We start from the raw sequence: 21987 nt of genomic DNA on the forward strand, positions 1-21987 counted from the left end.
CGTGGTGCCAAGTTGGGAACCCTCCTTCTTCTACGCTGGGGGCCAAAAAATGGGACCGTAAGCCGGAAGGAGATAGTCGGGCCCTCTCCTAGGCCGCTGTGAGGCCGGAACCCTCCATCCGGGATGCGGGGAGCGGCGGACGATCAGGGCCGAGACCAGTGCAAGCAGGGCATGCCGGGGAGTGTGGCTTATCTCCCGACAGCGTGAGTCGGGCCCGCGGCAGGGGCAGTGCAGTCCAGAGTGGGCTGGGGACTAGACACCGCCTTCACTGGAAGGTAACCGGACGCGCGTACTCGGTGGGAAATGATTCCCAGGGGGTTACACGCTCTCTGCAGGGTAGGTTCCTGGAGACTGCACTGGCCTGTGGAGTCACGAGGAGCGCTAAGCTTGTTGGGAAGTGCGCGCAGCCGGGAATGCGGCGCCGGCCGGAAGTGAGGCGCGGTTGGTGCAGGGCTCGCCGGGAAACGTAGTCCCTCCGGGCAGCCCGGGGCGTTGGCCTCACCTCCCGCGGAACTGGTGGCTGATCCCGCGTGGACCCGGGATGGCTGGGCCGGGGGTTTCGGGGGGCCCGATCGGGTCTGGGGCCCTGGCAGGCACTGCGCGGTCCAAGGTAGCCCCGAGCGTGGACTTTGACCACAGCTGCTCGGACAGTGTTGAGTACCTGACACTCAACTTCGGGCCCTTCGAGACTGTGCACCGTTGGCGGCGCCTCCCGCCCTGCGACGAGTTCGTGGGGGCCCGGTACGGCGGATTTCAGGGGTCTTGGGGAAGGGAGGTGTCTGAGGAGGTCTCAGGCGGGGTCCAGGGACCGAGGCCGGGGCGTGGTGTCCAGGAGCAGGATCTGGTGATGGAGGGTGGGGAGGAAGTGGTGGTGTCTCCAGGATGAGGTACAGGGCAAGGGAGGGGGTCCTGAGGGAGTCCCGGAGCAGCGTGGCCTGGGGCAGGGTACTGGAGTTAAGTTGTGTTTGTGGGTCTGGAGCTGGAGTCCCGGCTGCTCTGCGGTGGGGTGGGGAGTCCAGAGTCCCAGGGCAATGTCAGGGTTCTGGGGTACTGGTGTACTGGTGGAATTTAGGAATCTCTGTCAATCTTAGCATTTGAGAGGTGTTACTTAATTTCTGCGCAGCCTGGGTACTTTGTCTCATTCTTTGGGTGCCCCCAGGAGGGTCCTGGACTCACTGCTGCCCACCTGTTCTTTCTTTCCAGGCGCAGCAAGCACACAGTGGTGGCCTATAAAGATGCCATCTATGTGTTTGGTGGAGACAATGGGTGAGTGAGTATATACATGAGGGTGTTTGGACCAGGAAGGGAACACATGGTAGTTCTGACCAGGTTAGCAAAGCACTCCGTCTCAGTTTCTCCATCTTTGAGGTTCCCTGCCCTCAAGGCCCTCAGAACAGCGTTCAGTGGGTAGCACATGCTTGGGACACACAAATGTTCCTCTTGTTCTGGGTGGACACAGCTTTGAAAGAAACACATCCGCCCTGGCTGTTACCCTCACCAGGCACTTTTCCTTTACCGCACTTTTTTCTGGGGCTTACCTGCATGCTCACGTGGCAGTGTTTGGAGGACATGGTTTTATTTATTTCCCATATTTTCCACTTTTTGGAAAGGTTTTTTTCACCTGCCATAAATCCCTGGGAAGCGACTTTCCTGACAATGACCTGATGTTTTGTTTGTGGGCACACCTCTATCCTATGAGCTGTTCCCAGTTAAGTTGTGGCTGGTCTCCTTTGGGGAAAGATAATGGCTGAGGTAAACCTTTGGTTTGTGCAGCTGCTTTCTTCTGCTGGTGTTTCCTTAAGACCCATTCCCTGAGGGAAAGAGCTGTTTTAGTTCCTATCATGGGCTGGGCCATTTTACGTACTGAGTGTGGGGGCATAGCAGACCATGCTGGAGAGGAAGGGGCTCTGATCTGGGCAGAGAAGCCTTCCTGGAGGGGTTGATGACCTGAAAGATAAGTAGGAGTGAGTCAGGGAAAAGAGGAAGAAGGTTCCAATCAGAGGGATCAGCATTGGCAGTGGCCCAAAGGTGAGGGAGTACAGAATGGCACCAGGCCTGGAATTTGGGCAGGGCTTCCCTCCTCCATTCTTTCATTTATGTGGTTGGGAAAGGCCAAGGATGCCCACCAGGGCTCTGGGAGGCTTGGGAGCCTGTTAGATGTGGGGCTGAAGCTTGGTCTCCTGGAGAGACCAGGCTCAGTTCAAGTTAGAGCTTTGTGGCTTTGAGCTCAGGCAGGTTTCTTAAGACCACTCACCTGGTCTCCTCCTCTGTATACAGGGCGGCCGTATACCTTGCTCCTGAGGCTCAGTAAGCACAAACCTGTGAAGGGCTCAGGACAGGTTTTGCTGTATGGAGGGTGCAGTGTTTGCACATGACCAATTCTGCCCATGGGTCTGTCCCTGCCTCTCAATCACAGGACTTGGCCTGAAGCCCAGAAGGACTGGCCTTTGATTGATGCTGCAGCGTTGGGCCTTCAGGATTCCCTGCGAGGGCTGACCCAGAGCTGGTGGGGTACACAGGACCCCATGAGTGAGGACCTGCAGATTAGGCAGAATAGTCTTGGGCGGGGCCCTGGCTTCTAGCCTGTCTCCCCCTCAGCCTCTTTCCCCATGAGCAGCCAGAGGGATCCATTTGAAATGCAAGTCTCAACGTGTGCCTCCTCAGCACATAATCCTGGGATGGCTCCCCGCTCTCTGAGCAAGCTGTCCTGGCAGTCTGAGAGGCCCCATACACTTGTGCCTGCCCTGCTTCTCTGCTCCTTTGCACTGGGCTACACCGCTGCCTTGCTGTGTTCTGATTGAACCAAGCAGCCTCCTGCTCAGGTTCTTGTACTGTGTTCCCTCCTTCCCACCCTTCCTGCCTCTCTTCTGAACATACTGTGAGTGAGGCCTTCCCGACCACCTGGGCCAAGTACTGTGGCCCTCCCGTCCCCTTCTGCACCGCTTGCTGGCTCCATGGTAAGAGCACAGACCACAAAGATTACCTCAGAGCACAAAGATGTTTGTTACCAGCCTCCTCCACTGGGGAGAGACCTGAACTCAGCACCTAGAGAATTCAGTAAATGTGTGTCACATGAAGGGATGCAATAGGAAAAGGCTCACAGATGTTCACTGCAAGCTTTATGAGAATCCCCCTCAAACCAGAAAAGGCCTGATGGGCAGTGGGTGGGAACATCCCCAGGAGTAGCAATGAGCATATTTTTTTTATGCTACAATGTGGCATTAAGAAACAGGATATTTATCTCTCTGGTTGCAATTTTCTAAAGATTGGATATAAAGAATGATGGGGGTGCCTGGGTGGCTCAGTCCCTTAAGCATCTTTGCCTCAGGTCATAGTCTCATGGTTTGTGGGTTCCAGCCCCTCATCCGGCTCTCTGCTGTCAGCACAGAGCCCACTTTGGATCCTCTGTCCCCCTCTCTCTCAGCCCCTCCACTCCCTACTTGCTCTGTGCGCGCGCTCTCTCTCTCTCTCAAAAATAAAAATAAAAATTTAAAAAAGAAAGAAAGAGGGGCGCCTTGGTGGCTCAGTTGGTTGGTTGAGTGTCTGACTTCAGCTCAGGTCATGATCTCATGATTCGTGTGTTCAAGCCCTATGTTGGGCTCTGTGCTGACAGCTCAGAGCCTGGAGCCTCCTTCAGATTCTGTGCCTTCCTCTCTCTCTCTACCCCTCCCCCACTCACACTCTCTCTCTGTCTCTCAAAAATTAATAAACATTAAAAAAATTAAAGAAGGAAAGAAATAAAAGGAAGGAAGGAAGACGAAGAATGGAAAGCTAGCAGGCTTTTTGCAGCATCTGAGAGGGGTAGATGAGGGCGGGGGAGGAGGGGCAAATGGGAGAGGGGAGAAATTACAGTCACATCCCTGCTTTCCACTCCAGGCTTCCTGGCTGCATGGCCTCAGGCAGGCCCTTTATCTTCCAGGCTGCTTCCTCTTCAGTAGACACAGGTGGAATACAGGCCTGGGTGCTGGGCTCCTTTGAATGACTCCCTTCTTCCCTCTGATGAGGGCTGGGCAGTAACATGCAGGTCTTGGTTGGTGGTCAGTGGATTTGTTTTCCATTTTATGGTATCTTTAATGTAGTTACGTTGGCTTTGCAATAAAGAGCTGGAAGGAAGATCAGAGAGGAGGAAAGGGACCTCCCCTGGGAAGCTCTGCATTGGGGTGGCACAGCCTCTGAGATGGGGGTGCTGAGATGTGGGAGTGGGAGGAGGAGTGGCTGCGACGGCTGCTGGATGGCTGGGTTCCTACTTGGGACCCAACCCCAGGTAGGCAGGTCCTGGGTACGTGGTAGCCTTGGGACCCGCACCAGTTGGCAAGCTTCCTCTGTGGTCACCACTCTGGTCCCTCAGGAGTCAGCTGGTTGCATGGCCTTGGTTGAGTCCCCACAACAGTCCCCACCCCCACCCGAGGGCTGCAGCGTCCACCTCCTGGGTCCTGGAGAGCAGACCAGGACCAGACCAGGACTGACCCCTCCTCTCCCTGGCTGTCTTTTAGGAAGACCATGCTCAACGATCTCCTGCGGTTCGACGTGAAGGATTGTTCCTGGTGCAGGTGGGTGGCCTCTGGGCCCCAGGTACCCCTCTTTCCCCAAGACGTCTGCAGCACTGTGCTGGGCCCTGATTTCCATCAGGGTCATGCCGCGGGAGAGCTAGGGAGAAGCTGCAAGGAGACAGCAGTGGCCCTTAGTCTTTCCCTCTCTCTCCTGGGTTTCTTTTCCAGTCCATAACTCAGACTGATTATTCTGAATCCTGTTAGGAGAGGGGATTTGTTGGGTCTGGTTGTTGGTCCTCAAATTCTGCCTCCAGAGAGCCCTTCCATCCCTGGGCCTATTTCCCGGGCCAGTGACTGCGTGGGAGGTGACATGGGAGGGAGTGGGGAAACGGCTGCTGGGTCTTTTCAGGACTAACACTGTGGGGCCCATCTTCTGCCCGGAGACCCCACGTGGGTAGTGGGCAATTTGAGGGCTCTGGCTTCCTGCCATGGATGGCCCTCCCACCTGTGCAGCCTTGGGCAGGACACCCGCACTCTCTGAGCACTGCATATTTGTGCCCATCTCCTTTGGTCCAACTCTACCCAGGGGGCAGCTCATAGCTGAGGGGGAAAAGGGACCCCAGGATTAGGAGATAGGAGATACTGGGCTCTCTCCTGAGCTCTGCCGTCTGCTTGTGCGGGAGCACAGACCTTCCGAGCCCCCTGGGTGCCCCACTCTGCAGGAGCTCAGTGAGCAGCCCTCAGTCCCTAGCAGTCCTCTGGGGAGAGGGGGGCTCACTACCCTTATTTGATGGAGGAGGATGTCCCATACCTGCCAGGCCTGGCAAACCCAGGTGGCATCACTGTGCTCTACCCACCCCTGCTCAGGAGACCTGGGTAGTGCTGGGATTGCCAAAGGAATGTGTTATTTTTCCTCTCACACTTGGTTTTATAACATAGCCAATAGTTACAGATTAATTTTTAAAATCACTCTAAAGACTTTATGGTCCTTTACTAATAATTGCTTAAGCATAAAACTCTGAAAAGGAGCAGCACCAGGGAAGCAGTATAAATGGGGTTTTAATTCAATAAATAAAATGCATGGACTGCCTCTGTGAAACACGGGGCAGCTGTTAAAACACAGGGGTGGCTGATGGGAGAGGAGTGGGAAGACTGCGTCACATTCTGCTGTTTAACTGGAAAAGCAGATATTACGTGTCTACCACATGATTCTATTTTTAAAAGTTACTCGGAGGCATAAATATGCATAGGGAAGGTGGGGGAGAGTGGCCGGCCTCAAGGTGTAGATGGTGGTTTCTGGCAAAGGGATTATATGTAAGTCTTAATGCCAGTTTTGTGTTTTTTCCTTTTTGGCAACTTTTATTAAATGTTTCTATATAGCGACACAGGTATTACCTACAAAACGCAAAAATAAAAGAAATCATGGAGGTGGCAGGGGCTGCCCTGTGCGGTGTGGACTGCATGGCTGACCTCTGCTGACACCCCCTGCCCCCGTTTCCCCCCACCAGGGCCTTCACCACGGGCACCCCACCAGCCCCCCGCTACCACCACTCGGCCGTTGTCTACGGAAGCAGCATGTTTGTGTTTGGTGAGCTGCCTCTTCTCTCCTGGGCACTGTGCCCTCTTCCTAGCTCACAGCGCCCTTACCCTGCCTCCAGGCCCAGGGCTTACATGCTGTGCATGGCCAACCTCTCTCTGTCCGCGCCTTTTCTTTCTCTACCTGAGTCCTGAGTTCCTCAGCGGGGCTAGGGCCCTCTCCATGGGCCCCTTTCCCTAACTGTCGCGATTTCCAGGTTTAGAATTGTCTGCCTCTGTGATGGGGCTAGAAGGTGGCTCTCTTCCTTCCTCTGTCCCTCTGCTAGAGGCAGAGAACAGGGTTCTGCTCATTTCTATGTCCCCAGAGCCTACCACAGAGTCCCTGAAGTTTATGGAGGGAGTCCCAGAATACATCTTAAGTGAGGCCAGATTCTGCCCCCAACCTCCTGGGGTTTGAGGACTCTAAGATGTTGCCTTTGGGTGTGACGGTTTCTCTCTCTCTTTCCCAGGGGGCTATACTGGGGACATTTATTCCAATTCTAACTTGAAGAATAAAAATGACCTCTTTGAATATAAGTTTGCAACTGGCCAGTGGACAGAGTGGAAAATTGAAGGACGGTGAGAAACTTTGCTGAAACCTTTTAGGGTTGACCCAGTGGTTACTGCATTGGGTCTCTGGTGGCAGCCGGCCTGGGACATGGTCCCTGTACATAAGAGGAACCTGAGGCTCACAAGAGGCCTGAGTTAAGCTCATTCTCAGCTGTGCCTGTCTGAGGTCCCTGCCCTGCTCTTAGATTCTCTCCTTTCCGAGAGCACAAAAGACCCTGATGTATGGCTGATGGGTGCTTCTCTTGTCCTGTTTTGCAAGCATCTCCCTTTGACATTTTGGCGGTGGCTGGGAGAGGGCTTTACCCGGTGGACTTCTGAATTCCTTATCCCATTTCCCTGCCTCATGAGCTCATCCTCATGACACCCAGTTGGCATCTGGGAGCCCCAGTGTCGGCAAATGTAGGCACAGTGGCCTTGGGGTCCCGGCTGGTCTCATGGGGCTATGAGGCTCAGGTCTGTGCTGGGCAGCCTCGCTCTTTACCCCCTCCTTACACTACAGGTTGCCAGTCGCTAGGTCTGCCCACGGCGCCACGGTGTACAGTGACAAGCTGTGGATCTTTGCTGGCTATGATGGCAATGCCAGGTAGGTGGTGCCCAGCCCGTGCACCCGGCCCCTGAGCAGCCCTGTAAGTGTACCAAGGCCCAGAGCAGGCCTTCCTGGCATGGGAGGGCTCAGGCTGGGGGTTTTTCAAAGAGGGTAATGTTGTGGACAGGAGGGAGGCAGGTAGGTGCCTGGGTGACTCAGTCGGTTAAGCATCTGACTTGATTTTGGCTCAGGTCACGATCTCACTGTCTATACAGAGCCCCTTTTCTCTGCTCCTCCCCCACATGTAGTACACGTGTGTGCCGGTGTGCTTTCGCTGTCTCAAAGTAGAGAAATTGAACACAAAAAGGAGTGAGGGGAAGAAAATAGGTGGGATGGAGGTGAGGGGCAACTCAGTGGAGCTCCCACCCAACCCCACAGAGGTCAGCAGGCCTGGCACCCCTGAGGCCCCTCCTAGGGGTGTCTGAGGAGGTGGCAAGCCTGGCCTATTTTTGTGCAGCTGTCTGAGGAGGATGTGCTGGTCTCCACTGCAATAGGTGTCATAGCTGAGTGTTGTCAGAGCCATGGGCTGCAGAGCAGCCCTCTGAATTGCTCCCTCCACTGTGAGGAGGGACCCCAAGGGCCTATGTGAGCAGGTGGTGCAGCAGCAGGGCTCAGACCCAGCCCTTTCCCTGTGGAGGCCTGTGTACTAGGCATTTTCCTTCTTATTTTAGAAAATTGCCTTTGCTGAATTCTTCTGATTACAAAAGTAGCATGTGCTCATTTCCCAAGACCTCAGCATCATAGAAACTCCAAGAGGTGGGGAGCCTGGCTGGCTCAGTCAGAAGAGTGTGTGACTTTCAATCTCGAGGTCATGAGCTTGAGCCCCAGGTTGGGTGTAGAGATCACTAAAAAAAAAAAAAAAAAAAAAAAGGAATTATTTTGAGAGAAAAAAAACCGCTCCAAGAGATGCAGTGTTAGTGGTGGTGCAGTTTTTGCACGTGTTGCTTCTCTGAAGTCCTCTCCGAGCTTGGAGGCCTGCTGAGTGGGACTGACCCTGCCACATTGGCTAGACGTGCATAAGGCCACATGTTCCTATCTGGGCTGGGGTGTGTGGGGGAGCACAGCAGGGATTCAGTGCAGCCCCCAGACCTGAAGCTCCCACCTCATGGCTACTCCATAGGCCCCTGATCAGAGTCCTGGTGTTGTGTCTTCCTCCCTGGAGCCATCCCTTCCAGCCAGGCCCACTCTGCCACCAGCCCCAGCTGTGAAGATCCTGACCCTTCTGTCCTAATGCAGGTTGAACGACATGTGGACCATTGGCCTCCAGGACCGGGAGCTCACATGCTGGGAGGAGGTGAGGGGCTTGGGGGGCCGGGGTAGGGCGGGACAATCAGGGGGGAAGGGACGATGTGAGAGGGCACAGGTGGGGCTGGGGAGGGGCTGCTTTGTTCTCTTTGCCAAATCCCAGCTTGTCCTCAGCCTGAACCCTTCCTGCTGACTTCCTGCCCAATTCCAGCAGCACTTAACTAGGGCCTAAATCCTCTGTGCTTCAAATGGCAGCTTGTCCCGGTGACTGGGGCCACTTGGGCAGAATCCACCTTTATTTGAACACAGCGAGTTCAGTATGCTGTCTGGTATCCTGCTTGCTGCGGTTTCCGGGCAGTCTGTCTATCTGCTCCATTCTCTCCCCTGGGGTTTCTTTCCCCTGTGGTGATGATTTTTAGCCTCAACTGTTAAAAACTGGGCCTGTTTAGGTGGATGAGGTGGGGCTTTAAGCTGTTCTACAGAACTTAATCTATGAACCCTCATTCACAGAAGTTTCAAGGATGAAAGTAGTCCCAGTTCAACAGTGTAAGTCTCTACCCTGTGGACCTGGTCCCATGAGGGCTCGGGCTGAGCTGCCTTCCCTACCCCAGGTGGCACAGAGCGGCGAGATCCCGCCATCTTGTTGTAACTTCCCAGTGGCCGTGTGCCGGGACAAGATGTTTGTGTTCTCAGGGCAGAGCGGAGCCAAGATTACCAACAACCTCTTCCAGTTTGAATTCAAGGATAAGACGTGAGTGTTCTGGTGGTGGCATCCATATCTGTGTCCAGGGCTGTCCTCATGAGCTCCCGACACAGCAGGGCAAGCTGCCCTTCCAGAGCAAGGAGGCACGGGGGCCTTCATACAGACTGTGCAAGCAGGCCCCTTAGGGTATGGCTGCGGTCCAGCAAGATGGGGCTTGGCTGGCCTCTCTCCACCATGAAGGATGGCTCTTGCCCCGCAAATGGCCCTCTCAGTGCCATCAGTACCAAAAGTGGCTGGAATAGATCTCATACGATGGCAGAAGACTGGAGGGGTGCTCAGGCCCTGAGAGCTTCCAGCCTGTGCTATCCTTAGCTGGTGCCCAGCTCACACAGAGACTGAGCCCTGGAGGTGGGGCAGACTGGGCTTTGGCTCTGGGAGTGAATGGAGGGGAGGGAACAGGAGCTTCTGCTGCAGGTCAGGGAGGCTTGGGAGGGGACTTGGAGCTGCCCTGGAGGCCAGCAGTGTCAGCTTGGAAGGAGGAAGGTCAGGGCATTGGAGGCGGAGGGAATCCCACTAACATCCGTGTAGCTCTCCTATGGCTCTCGGGAGGGTGGCTGGGCCTGAGAGGAGAGCCACACTGCCCAGCCTGTCTCTCCCTCCTGGCCTTGGTGCTCACAGCAGTGGGCAGCAAAGAGGGCTCAGTGCCAGCAGAAACAGACCTGGAGAAGTGAGAGGCATTGGAAGCAGAGGCCAGGTAGGCTCAGATGTAGGGAGAGGCTGAAGGACAGACATGCAGACTCTGGACAGGTGGACAGGTAGCTAATCTGGGGTCCTCAAGGAGGTGCAGGTATTGGAGGAAATGCAGGGCCTGAAGGCTGCTCTGGGGTGAGGGGTGAGGAAGGTGCATTGAGGGGGCAGAGGGCTGTGGGGTGGGGGACCGAGGGCAGAGATGGGAGGCAGAGAGGCAGCTTGGGGCAGCACAGACAGGGGTAGGAAGAAAACCAGAGAAGGTGTGGCCACCAGCAACAGCTCAGGCCTGGTGTTAGGAGATCCCAGGGGCTGCTAGCAGCGGAGTCTCATGGGGTGGAGTCAGTGTGGTGCCGCCTTCTTCTGGCTGGCCTGCTCCCAGTCCCCAGCCAGCCGCCCAGTGTCATGCTTGTGCCCTTTGCTCCTGCACACACAGAAGTGAGAGCAAACATGGCTGTGCATAGATGGGCAGATCCTGTGGTGTGGGCATCATACAGGTGCCATCCCCCATGGGGCCCAGAGGGCTGCTGGTGTGAGGCACTTAGCCTTGGGGTCCTTACAGAGCATGTCCGGCCCACCCCATCCCCACACGGGCATTCAGAACCCTTGCCACCTGGAGATGGGCTTTGCCCAGGCAGTTCTCCTGCCTGCTGGACAGCCTCCCTGCAGCAGGGGCACCTGTAGAGCCCAGCATGTGTCAGGTGAAGGGGTCAGCATGGAGCCAGGTGGCATGGTCTGCCTGACCAGCATCTGTTTGGGTTCCAAAGAGGATGTGCTGGAAGCTGTGGGGAGTCCTGGGAGGGTAGGGAATGTAGGAGCATCATTGGGAGGTGGGGTCATGGTGGCTCCCAGGAGCGAGGACGTGGCTGTGGGTATCATCCCATATGTTGGAGCAGTAGACATGTCCCCATTCCCCAGAGTGGGATTGCCTTGCCGTACAAAGGCCACCCCTCTCCTGCCTGCCACTGCTGCCTGCTTTATGGGTGGGAGACAGAAAGGGACTTGGGCAGGATCCCATGGTGGGCTGAGTGGACTTAGGCAGAGCTGGTGCCAGAGCCAGAGGGGATGAGGGCATGCACTGCAAGCCCCCCCTTGACCGGGCTGATCTCCCCAGGCACTGCAAGGCATTTTCCAGCTGGTGCCAGCCGTGGGGAGGCCTCAGAATGCAGGTGGAGGCTCTGGGGGAGCAGAAGCCTCCACTCTGGCACTAGTGTACTGTGATGTGCCCTTAGGTGGACACGTATCCCCACCGAGCACCTACTCCGTGGCTCCCCACCCCCCCCCCAGCGGCGCTATGGGCACACCATGGTGGCCTTTGACCGCCACCTGTATGTGTTTGGGGGTGCAGCAGACAACACGCTGCCCAATGAGCTGCACTGCTATGATGTGGACTTCCAGACCTGGGAGGTTGTGCAGCCCAGCTCGGACAGTGAGGTGAGTGCTGCCAGGCACAGGCAGCTAGGGATGCCCAGGGCTTGTGGCCTGAGGGATGGGACTCCTGATTTCGCCTGTTTCCACCACCCTGCCACTCCTTGCAGCCTCAGAGGTCTCCCAGGGCTCTATATGGCCAGCAGGAGCAAAGCCAGGATGACTGAGGCCCTCAGCCTCACCTGCCTTGGCCGGACCCTAGGCCCTGGGCCCCTGTTCTCCATCTTGCCGCCTGCAGGCTTTTAACATCTCACTTCCCCTCATATCTGCATGGTGCTGAGGATGTTCTCCCAGAATGTCCACCCTGACTGCTGCTGGCTCGCCCTCTCAGCCATGCCGAGAGCGCCCTCATCCTGTGGCTCTTCCCCCTCCCAAATCTGTCCCCTTAGCACTCTCACTTTTGAACAGGGTCAGCAGGAGGCTGGTCTCTGGTGCCTTGCCTGGCCCTGGCTGACTGGTCCCACGCCTGCATGTGTCTCCCCTCCAGGTCGGTGGGGCTGAGGTGCCAGAGCGAGCATCTGCTTCTGAGGAGGCACCTGGCCTGGCCTCTGAGGAGCGGGGTGGCTTCAAGAAGTCCCGAGATGTGTTTGGCCTGGACTTTGGCACCACCACAGCCAAGCAGCCTGCCCCGCCGGCCTCAGAGGTGAGGGTTGGCGCCCTCGCTCCTCTCCATCACCCGCCGATGCCAGTTGTGTAGTCAGCCTCTCTCACAGATAGGGAGACTGAGGCTCAGAGAAGTACTTGTTAGGGTTACTTATCTACCCCCTTCCCCTGCCTCTACTCAGCTGCCAAGCGGAAGGCTCTTCCACGCGGCTGCTGTGATCTCGGATGCCATGTACATCTTCGGGGGCACCGTGGACAACAACATCCGCAGTGGGGAGATGTACAGGTTCCAGGTGGGGCTTATGGACCGACTGCAGGGAGCCTGCCAGGGGGGATGGGCCCCAGAGGATGGAAACTGAGGCCCAGTGGAAGCGGGTGAGGCTTGTCCAAGGGCTCTGGTGGGATGGCAGCCTTCCTGGAGTCTGGAAGACAGGGTGGGGAACTCTAGGTCGACAGCAGTCTGAGGAGCCTCCGTACAGAGTGGGGTAGGTAGGGCAGCATTGGGGGCTCACAGTGGAGCCAGTGGAGGCTGGAAAGCAGGCCTGGGCCAGTGGAGGGAGCTGGGCTGAGCTGGGCTGGGGATGTGGGGCCTTGAGGGGGGCAGAGACTGGGCCAGTGGTGGTGTCCCTGGGCAACACTGGGTCTCCTCCCGCAGTTCTCTTGTTACCCCAAGTGCACGCTGCACGAGGACTATGGGAGGCTGTGGGAGAGCCGCCAGTTCTGCGACGTGGAGTTTGTGTTGGGCGAGGTGAGTGCCCCCCCATGCCCAGCCTACCCCCTGTGCTGCAGGGAGGAGGCTGTGCCCTGAGGCACGGCTGGCCTCTTCCTTGTGCCTGGAGTCCTAGAGCCCTTACCCTGGCTGTCTGAGCCTCCATCCCTGCCAGGATAAGGGTCTGTGCTCCCCACCAAGGTGTCATTCTTGCTACAGAAGGAGGAATGTGTGCAGGGCCATGTGGCCATTGTCACTGCTCGGAGCCGCTGGCTCCGCAGGAAGATCGTGCAGGCACGGGAGTGGTTGGCCCAGGTGAGGTACTGCCCAGTCCCTCTTGCCAAGATAGTGGCATCCATGGGGTGCCCCTGAGCTCCCCTTCCTCTCCCTGCAGAAGCTGGAGGAAGAGGCAGCCCCAGCGTCCAGGGAGGCCCCTGGTACGGCTGTGGGAGGGGCCCGGCCGCCCCTGCTGCGCGTGGCTATCCGTGAAGCGGAGGCCCGGCCCTTTGAAGTGCTCATGCAGTTCCTCTACACAGACAAGATCAAGTACCCTCGGAAAGGTGCACTGGGGGTGGGAACAGGGTGGACAGGCGGGCAGCCTGGGGCCCGGTGGCCACCACCACTCACAATCACTGGTATGGTGGAGTTGCTGCCTATGACCCGGACCCAGGACCCTGGCCTCCCCTCCACCCTGCCCTGGACCTTCTCCCTCTCCCCATGTCTCTGAGGGAGCTCTTGGGTGCAGGCCATGTGGAAGACGTGCTGCTCATTATGGACGTGTACAAGTTGGCACTGAGCTTCCAGCTGTGCCGCCTGGAGCAGCTGTGCCGACAGTACATTGAGGCCTCCGTGGACTTGCAGAACGTGCTGGTCGTGTGTGAGAGTGCTGCCAGGCTGCAGCTGGGCCAGCTGAAGGTGCGGGCCGGTGTGCATGCCCCACCCCCCCCACCACAGGTCCCCGTCCCCTGCCACCAACCCCAACCCTGTGCTGCTGACCCCCATCCCAGGCTTCCAACCCCCACCACAAGCCCCCTGTCCCCTGCCCAAGTCCTCCTGCCCAGGCTGCTGCCCCATTGGCCAAGGCTTGACCCTGCTTGCCTGCTCCGACTTGTGTGTCCCAGGAGCACTGCCTGAACTTCGTGGTGAAGGAGTCCCACTTCAATCAGGTGATCATGATGAAGGAGTTCGAACGCCTCTCTTCCCCACTGATCGTGGAGATTGTGCGGCGGAAGCAGCAGCCACCTCCCCGTGCTCCCTCAGAGCAGCCTGTGGACATTGGTAGGGATCCAGTCTCCATCCCCAAGGGCAACAGACAGGGATGGTGTTCATCTTGGGTGATGGAAGTACCTTGGGAGTCATGGAAGTACCTGCCAGGCCCTCAGGGTGGGGTGTGGGTGTAGGGGATGCCCAGAGCACTCCTGGGGCTCTTGCATGGGCAGACAGTGAGGCAGGTCAGGCTCATTGGAAGGAAGAGCCCCCAACCCATGGGGCATCCTACCACAACTGTGCACCTGAGGGCAGAGAATCTCTAGAGCCTGTTTCCAGATGTGGGCACGGGTCCCTCTCTAGTGAGGGAACCTGCCCTGACTGACATCAGGTCTGAGAGCTTCCGCTGGGAGGATGATGCTCAGGGTCAGTGACTAGTTGCAAGCTTCTTTTCTAGGCGCGCCCACCCTTTGGGGCCTAGTGAGAGGTAAGCTCAGTCCAAAGACTTCAGACATTCTTGGTAGCTCCCTGTGCCCTCCTAGCCTGGGAAAGGACATCACAGTCTCCTTCATCCCCTGACTCTCCCTGGGGTCTGTGCTGAATCTGGTTATTGGCCTTGGGTGACACATGGAGGGACACAGTACTTACCAGACCCAGAGGGGGCTCAAGCATAAGGGAAGGGAGGAGGGCTCACTGGGCTGAGCTGGGGAGATCAGACTCTGGGTATCAGACAGGGCTGAGGGCTGTGTTGGGGACTGAGGGGATAAGGTAACAGAGCCTGTTAGTGCCTCAAGGGCCAGAGCAGGGCTTGTGGCCCGGGAGAGGTTTGTTCAGGGCTCTGAGGTCTGAATCGGGTGAGTCTGCAGAGGGGCAGGAGGCATCTGCTCAGGGTCCCTCCACACCATCCCCTGCCCTCCCCACCAGGCACATCTCTGATCCAGGACATGAAGGCATACCTGGAGGGGGCAGGCGCGGAGTTCTGTGACATCACTCTGCTGCTGGATGGGCATCCAAGACCAGCCCACAAGGCCATCCTGGCCGCCCGCTCCAGGTGGGTGGGGGTGTGGCTGCAGGGCAGGGCAGTCCTGGGCACAGCCTCTGGTTTGCCGAGAGCCAGGACTCTAATGCCCCTGTCTACAGCTACTTTGAGGCCATGTTCCGGTCCTTCATGCCCGAGGATGGGCAGGTGAACATCTCCATTGGGGAGATGGTGCCCAGCCGGCAGGCCTTTGAGTCCATGCTGCGCTACATCTACTACGGCGAGGTCAACATGCCGCCCGAGGACTCTCTGCATCCTCCCTGCCATGGGCACTCCCAGGTCACCTCTGGAGGTCCAAGTCCCCAAGGCAGTTTCGGAGCCCCATGGGTTGGTTCTGCCCAATTTCCTGAGGATTTCCTGGTGCCTAGTGCTCTCCCAGGGCTTCCCTGAAGCAGTTGGTCAGCAGGCACAGAGAGGTTTGTGGCCAGGAGGGATGGCTGGGTTTCCTCTGCCCCTGGGGTGCACGGGCCTCCAGCGGCACCCTCCCAGGGGAGATGCACAGGGGCGGGACGAGCTCCTTTGGCTGGCAGCTCCTTAACCAGCCCCCAGCTACCTGTTTGCGGCTCCCTACTATTACGGTTTCTACAACAACCGGCTGCAGGCGTACTGCAAGCAGAATCTGGAGATGAATGTGACGGTACAGAATGTACTGCAGGTAGCTCACTGGGTGCCCACGGGCCTCCTTGAACCTGGGTGGGTGGGTGAGAGATGGAGCAACACCTCAAGGAACCTGCGTTCCAGATCTTGGAGGCGGCTGACAAGACGCAAGCACTGGACATGAAGCGACACTGCCTGCACATCATCGTGCACCAGTTCACCAAGGTCAGGGCCCTCCCAGCCCAGTACTCATTGTCTACCCATCTTTAGGGCCCACTTTCCCTGCATTGGTCTTGGCCAAGGACCCATGTCCTGCAGCAGCGGTCCCTGGGGTTAGCCAAGCAGAGTACCCACCCACTGGCCATTTTGGAGTCAGCCTGTGCCCTGGCTTGGCTGAGTTCCCAGGTCTCTGGCCCTTACATGAATCCGGTTCCATCCTGTTTGGGGCTTCCGGTTGCCTCCTGCAGGTGTCCAAGCTGCCCACACTGCGCTCGCTGAGCCAACAGCTGCTTCTCGACATCATAGACTCCCTGGCCTCCCACATCTCCGACAAGCAGTGCGCAGAGCTGGGCGCTGACATATGAGGGCCCAGGCAGTGCTGGCCTGCTCAAGGAGAATAACCATGCCTGCTCCTGCCCGCTGCAGACTACGCTGGCCACGTTCAGGCCCCAGGTGGAGTGGCTGGACTTGCTAGCCAAGGGGCAGGGTGCCCAGAGTCTCCGGAGGGAGAGAGGACATTGGGGGCTCTGAAGGTCCCTTTTCACTGCCAAGGACACAGGTCCCACAGGGAGTAGATGGTAAAACAGGCCCCCTGGGTGGCACCCTCTCCTCGGTGTGTGTGGGAAGCAGGGCCCAGCAGTGGGGAGAGCCCATCATGGAGCTGGTTTGGGGCTGCCCATCCACCAGGGGCTGTGTATGGCTTGTAGGTCTGGCCACTGGATCCTATTGCCCTGAGACCCCTCAGATGTCAGGCTACATAGTACCCCCTTGCCTTCACTGGGGTTGATGTAAGGGCCCCTGTCACTCAGAGCTTATGGGTGGACAACAGTAATGGGCAGATGAAATCTGCCCCAGGATGAATTTTGGGGTGTGATGGGCCCTGATGCAAGACTGGGCCTTGGCTTCCAGAGGGGCTTCAGGATCCCACCCCACTGTGTGCCACTGAGGGACCCAGTGCACCAGGTGCCCCCCAGGTCCTGGTCTGTTCCCAAATATTTATTCTTTGTCATAGAAATGCCATTAAGACTATAGTAATGCTACCTATTACACCTCATGGGCACAGTCCCCACCGGTGAACTCCAGCCCTCAGCCTTCCCTGAGCTGAGGATGACCCATGTGGCCCAAGTGCTTGAGACGGGCCAGTCCTGTCCAGTCTCCTATCCAGGTCAGCAACTCTCAGCCCCATCTAGGGTTACCCAGTGATACAGGGTGAGGAGGAAAGAGGGGCTGTGGCAGAACCTGGAGTCCCAAGGCTGCCTTGTTCCTGGGCTGCACCGGAGGCCCCTGCCCAACAGAAGGCCCTGTGAGCCCACCCTAATACAACGGGCGCTTTTGCCTCCTTTCTGGGAACAAGAACCCCAGGGAGCCTTCTGCACTGGTTGCCGGGAAGCCACTTCGGGGGAAAACAGTCCCTCATGTTTCCTCTCTCCAGTTGTACCCCCATGCGAACATGGCACTTGCCACTCCTTGGCCCTTGCTGAAGAGCCCCAGGTGCTGTGTACAGATGGACAGGGAGCCTTGGTCCCAGGAGGCATCCTTAGCAAGAGTCCATCCACAAGGCTGCTGGCAAGCTAGGAAATGGCCTAGCAGAAGACAAGCCTTGGTGATCCTGGAAACTTTGGTGGACAACTGCAAATCCTGCTTTACAGTGGACCCTTGTAACCGGTCATTTGACTTTTCTTCTAGACAGGATATGAATAAATGAAGTTACACACCAAGTACCCTAGAAAGCGTTTCACAGTATTGTGTGGCACTTTCCAGGACTAGAGAGAGTTCAGCTGTGCCCTTGTGGCTGCTGGAGCCGGGACCAGCAGGGAGGTCATGTGTGCAGTTAAAATCACCCTGCACACTGAACTGTTTGCCACAAGCACAGATTCAGGGAAGCTGCTTTCCAGTCATCTTGAAGAAAAATGGGGGACTCCAGCTGAGGCCAGGATTGCTGGCCTCATGCCTGCCTCCCAAGTTTCCCCCACCTCTTCTCAGACCTCTGGGAACTAGAAATGTCACTTGGTGGGCCCTACATCCCAATTATAGTAGCACTAGATCAGAAACTGTCATCATTGTCCATTTTTCAGATGAGCCAGTCCCAGAGTGAGTGAGTGGTAGGTCTGTAGGCCGGGGTTCAGGTGTTGTACCCTACTGCCTGCTGGGCAGATTAGGCTAGTGGATAAAAGCCATGCAGGTGTCGCTGTAAAGAGACTGACTCTGGCCTGGGTTTCATCAGTGTTTTCAAAGGAACTAGACTACTTACATCTGGGCTGTTTCAGGTACCAAAGAGAGGGTGCCTGGTGCTGCTCCTGGCCTCTGCTCACACCAGCTGGTCCCTCAGAAAACCCTGTGGGGCCTGGAGTTGCATGAGGTAGAGTGGGCCAAGAACTGGATTTTCTGTACTCCACCACTGAGAGCCTGGACTCTAGGGGCCAGGCCCCAGCCCCTAGCTGAGCCAGATAGCAGGGCCTCCTAGAATCCACTTTATTATGGCATCTGGCAGGTCTGGTGGACACAGCTCAGATCAGGTCCCTCTCCAGGTGGATTCCAAGAGAGGAAGAGGCTGAAGCCCTAAGAGGCATCTCCCAAGTCAGCCCTGGGCCCAGAAGCCCCTCACTCAAACCATGCTGTTGCTCAGCTGCATGGCAAAGTCCTGTACATGCTCCTTCAGAGTCTGGCGGGCATCTGCCTGTGCCCGCTTCTCCCGTGCTCGCTCCTGCTGCAGCTTGCTCAGCCGCAGCCGCAGCCGCTGCTCTCGCCGCTTGCAAGCCTGCAGCTGGCGTTGGGCCTTGTCCAGGGCATCAAGTGCAGCCTCGGCCCGCCGTTTCCAGAGCAGGGCACTGCCCACCTGATAGCTGTGCTCATTCTGGATATAGGCTCCTGCTGGGGGCGGGAGGCGAAGCATGTAGGCTGAGGGGGAGACAGGCCGTGGCTCAAGGGGGGATGACTGCCGCTCTGGCTCCCGCTCCGGTGAGGGCTGGGCGCTGCAGCCCGCTTCATCTGCCTGGGCACCCAGGGGCCCCAAGAGGTCTGAGAAGGGGCTGCTGAGGCCAGCCTCCAGCCTCACAGTGGGGGAGGCAGGCAAAGCAGCAGGCGCTGAGGCCTCTTCCACAGGAAAACAGGCAACATCAGCAGGTGGAGGTGGAGAAAATGGAGTCGTGGGTCCCCGGCTCTTAGAGCAGCTGAGAGAAAAAAGAGAGAGAGACACACTAATAGGCCAGGCCAAGGCCCTGCCAGACACCAGTTCACTGGCCCACCCTAGTCTACTCTACTGGTTTAGAAGCCTGTCCAGCAAGGCTGCTGGCATATACCATAAAGCCCAGTCTCTCAGACCTGGGGTAGGAGTGGGGCATCCTTCACCCATAGCACATACCGCTTCCTGCATCGCCGGAGCCGGCTGACGTCGGGAGGGCCGCGTGGGTAACTGTGCCCCTTGGTCTTGGTTGGCCGGCGTAACTTGGAGAAAGACTCAAATATCGTAGGAACTGCCCCCTCCTTCAGCCTGTGATACCCGCTGTAGGGAAAAACAGCCCGGATGAGGCAGACAATAAGCACATGAGCTAGCATGCTCCCCAGTACCCCCAGATCAGGCTTTCCTGTGCTAGCTAGGTGGGGAGGCATGTTGCAAGCACTTAGTTTAAGGAATGCCACATTAGGTAGAATTACACCAATCTCTTCCCTCCAGGGCTCTACAAAATTAGATGTGTAAAAGACTGCACCAGAACTAGGCTAACCAGACAAAAAGAGGAATTTCATTGTGGATTTGGTGGGAGGATTGGGGTTCTAAGGAATAGCCTTTGAAAAAGCTGATGTTTTTCTCTCCTGTCACTGGCACAGTGATGGGGGGGCGGGGGTCTTACTGTCACTGAGGTGCAAAGCTGGGAAGAGGCAGCTACAGGCAGAACCAGGTCTGCCTGTACTCCAGCCAGTGGCTCCAGGGTCGTCTTCACCTGGCCATATAGCTGCCCCAGTGGGCTAGTTACTCTGATATCTCAAACCCCGCCCAAGTGATCGCAGCCACAGAGGCTCACCTGATTCCCACCAGCTCAAAGCAGTTCTCCTCGAAGTGCTTGGAGCAGAAGTAGATGTACTCGGAAGCCGGGTCCCACAGGCCCTGGCCGCTGGGGTCCAGCCGCTGGCAGTTGGCCAGCCACAAGCCTCGCCTCGGGTTGTCCTTCTTGGGAAGTCTGCGGAGCCACAAGCCAGTAAGCACGAGGGTGTCTGTAGCCCTGGGCTCAAGCTCTCCAGACGGAAAGGGCTGGTCACCCACTTGCCACCACCAGACCTCTCTTCAACCCTGCCAGGTAAACACTACCCACCAAGGCCCAGATGAGGAAACTGAGGCCTCACGGAAAGCAACTTCCTTAACATCACCTGGCAGGTGAGAGTCAGAGAGCAGAGGTCCGCAGGCTGGTGGACCTCCCATGTTCCCTCTCCCATCTAGACTCAGTCGCAGCCGGACGCCCCCTTTCCCACCAAGTACAAGAGACTTGGCACCAATGGAAAGCGCAAGCGCAATCGTAGCTCCGCGATTGCGAAGGGTAAGGCCGGCGCATGCGAACCTTCGCATGCCAGCACGCACGCGCGCTGACCTGTGGAAAGAGATGCCGCGGTTGCGCGTCTCGCGTGTGTCCCTTGTGCAGCAGCCGGCGGCGGAGCAGTGACGCGGCATCTGGGGAACAGGCGGGAGCTTGGTCGTGGGCGGCTGTCCCGGCCCGGAGGGGCCTCACGCCCCCAGCCGCCAATCCGCTCCTGGCGGCCCTAGTCTGCTGCGTCTCCCCCGGCCCGATCTCGCCCGAGCCCCGTCCCAGCCCGTTCTCCTGACTCCCTTCAACGGCACTCACGATCTCGCCATTGCTGCGCCGGCGAGGTCTCGCGAGGAGTGGCGCGGGGTGGAAGTTGATACCATAGAGACTCGAAAGCGTGAGGCGCTCGCCCCAGGGGCGGGACGAGGTGGGGCGTGCCCCGGAAGCCGCGGGCGCCTAAGGTTGCCGACGGGTCTGCGTCGCCCCACCCTTCCTGGGCGCGTGCGCGGTCGTACACTCGGGCTCTGTCTTTTCTGAGCGAACTCTTGACTGTCTACACTTAGTCTCTGAAGGAGCGGTTCCCGCTTGTCGGCGCAGACTCCCAGTGTGTGGGTCTGGTAGCGCGGCAGCAGGAAACCGGCAGGGTCCCGGGATCCACGCCGGCCGCCCGGGAAAGGGTAGACTACAAGAAAGGAAACTTCCAACTAGAAGAAAAAGGGGCCAGGATGCGTGATCCATATAACCTGAAGAAATCAAGTGCTCACAGCTTACTCCGGGGGAGGGGCCTATAATGGCATGGGTGGGCGGTGACCACTGATCACAATTTGGGGAAAAGTTGATGGGCAGAAGGCCCTGTCCTTTCTGACAGGCGCCCGACTAAGTTAGGGGTAAAAACAAAAGCCTTCAAGGAATGGGAGCCTCACAGAAAATGAGTTTGCTCTGGGGCGGGGCTGCCTCCCTGGACCCTCCTACAAGACTCAGGGAAGTAGCCACTCCACGGTTTAGAAGAAAACCAAATTACTAGTTCATTCTCCAAAGTACATAAAAAATGGGTGACAGACAAGAAATGCTTAACCAAAGCATTCTTCCTAATTCCTTCAGCCATGCCTTTTGAAGCCTTCTAGGGTAAAGCGGTAACTAAACATACAGACATGCTTTATTTTTTGAGAGGAAACATGTTTTTTCCCCTTGGAAATCCACCTAGAAAAGACAGGTATCTAAATCCGGAATTATGTCGGGACACCAGGGTGGCTCAGTCGGTTGAGCGTCTGACTTCAGCTCTGGTCATGACTCAATCATGGGTTTGAGCACTGCATCAGGCTCTGTGCTAATGGCTCAGAGCCTGGAACCTGCTTCAGATTCTGTCTGCCTATCTGCCCCTCCCCTACTCACACGCTCTCTCAAAATAAATAAGCCTGAAAAAAAAAGATAAATCGGAAATTATGTCAAAAGTACAGCACAAGGGACACGTTCCTTCAATACAGAAACTTTAATAGGTAAACATATCATGTAATGTTATAATGGGGGTGATACAAAGGCATGATTGCCAGATGCACTCATTCAGTATTCTTCCCCTTCTTCAGCCTCTGCTTCCACGGAATCCACACCCACCTCTTCATAATCTTTCTCCAGAGCTGCCAGGTCCTCCCGGGCCTCGGAGAACTCCCCTTCCTCCATGCCTTCCCCCACGTACCAGTGCACAAAGGCTCGCTTTGCATACATGAGGTCAAACTTATGGTCCAGGCGGGCCCAGGCC

General features: G+C 57.2%; 3 protein-coding genes across 6 annotated transcripts in view; 1 reads left to right on the forward strand and 2 right to left on the reverse strand.

Moving 5' to 3' along the window:
• Window positions 1-170: 170 nt before the first annotated feature.
• On the forward strand, window positions 171-17438 carry LZTR1 (leucine zipper like transcription regulator 1). Of its 4 annotated transcripts, XR_003902364.1 has the most exons (22): window positions 305-741; window positions 1204-1266; window positions 4494-4550; window positions 5999-6078; window positions 6536-6644; window positions 7135-7218; window positions 8458-8515; window positions 9078-9217; window positions 11149-11350; window positions 11832-11987; window positions 12130-12240; window positions 12603-12695; window positions 12876-12971; window positions 13051-13216; window positions 13402-13571; window positions 13778-13934; window positions 14787-14913; window positions 15003-15152; window positions 15451-15556; window positions 15643-15723; window positions 15966-16170; window positions 17150-17438. XR_003902364.1 is itself a non-coding variant. In XM_029921384.1 (21 exons), the coding sequence occupies exons 3-21, from the start codon at window positions 4501-4503 to the stop codon at window positions 16080-16082; spliced, it is 2253 nt and encodes a 750-aa protein (XP_029777244.1). In that variant the 5' UTR covers window positions 171-275; window positions 1204-1266; window positions 4494-4500; the 3' UTR covers window positions 16083-17438. The 4 variants fall into 4 exon arrangements, 3 of the variants coding, with proteins under 3 accessions (XP_029777244.1, XP_029777243.1, XP_029777242.1); XM_029921384.1 differs by lacking the exon at window positions 305-741 and adding an exon at window positions 171-275 and having other exon boundaries at window positions 15966-17438; XM_029921382.1 differs by having other exon boundaries at window positions 15966-17438.
• Window positions 17439-17928: 490 nt separating this feature from the next.
• On the reverse strand, window positions 17929-20651 carry THAP7 (THAP domain containing 7). Its single transcript, XM_029921389.1, has 5 exons — window positions 20550-20651; window positions 20298-20377; window positions 19737-19892; window positions 19079-19219; window positions 17929-18887 (listed from the first exon to the last, which is right to left on the reverse strand). The coding sequence occupies exons 2-5, from the start codon at window positions 20375-20377 to the stop codon at window positions 18323-18325; spliced, it is 942 nt and encodes a 313-aa protein (XP_029777249.1). The 5' UTR covers window positions 20550-20651; the 3' UTR covers window positions 17929-18322.
• Window positions 20652-21791: 1140 nt separating this feature from the next.
• Window positions 21792-21987, reverse strand: part of LOC115277457 (leucine-rich repeat-containing protein 74B-like) — a 5066-nt gene continuing 4870 nt past the window's right edge. The window contains exon 5 of the mRNA XM_029921592.1: window positions 21792-21962. Within this exon, the coding sequence (XP_029777452.1) occupies window positions 21792-21962 (171 nt within the window). The remainder of the gene's footprint in view (window positions 21963-21987) is intronic.

Source organism: Suricata suricatta, chromosome 14 (assembly GCF_006229205.1).
Source record: "Suricata suricatta isolate VVHF042 chromosome 14, meerkat_22Aug2017_6uvM2_HiC, whole genome shotgun sequence".
NCBI classification, from domain to species: domain Eukaryota; kingdom Metazoa; phylum Chordata; class Mammalia; order Carnivora; family Herpestidae; genus Suricata; species Suricata suricatta.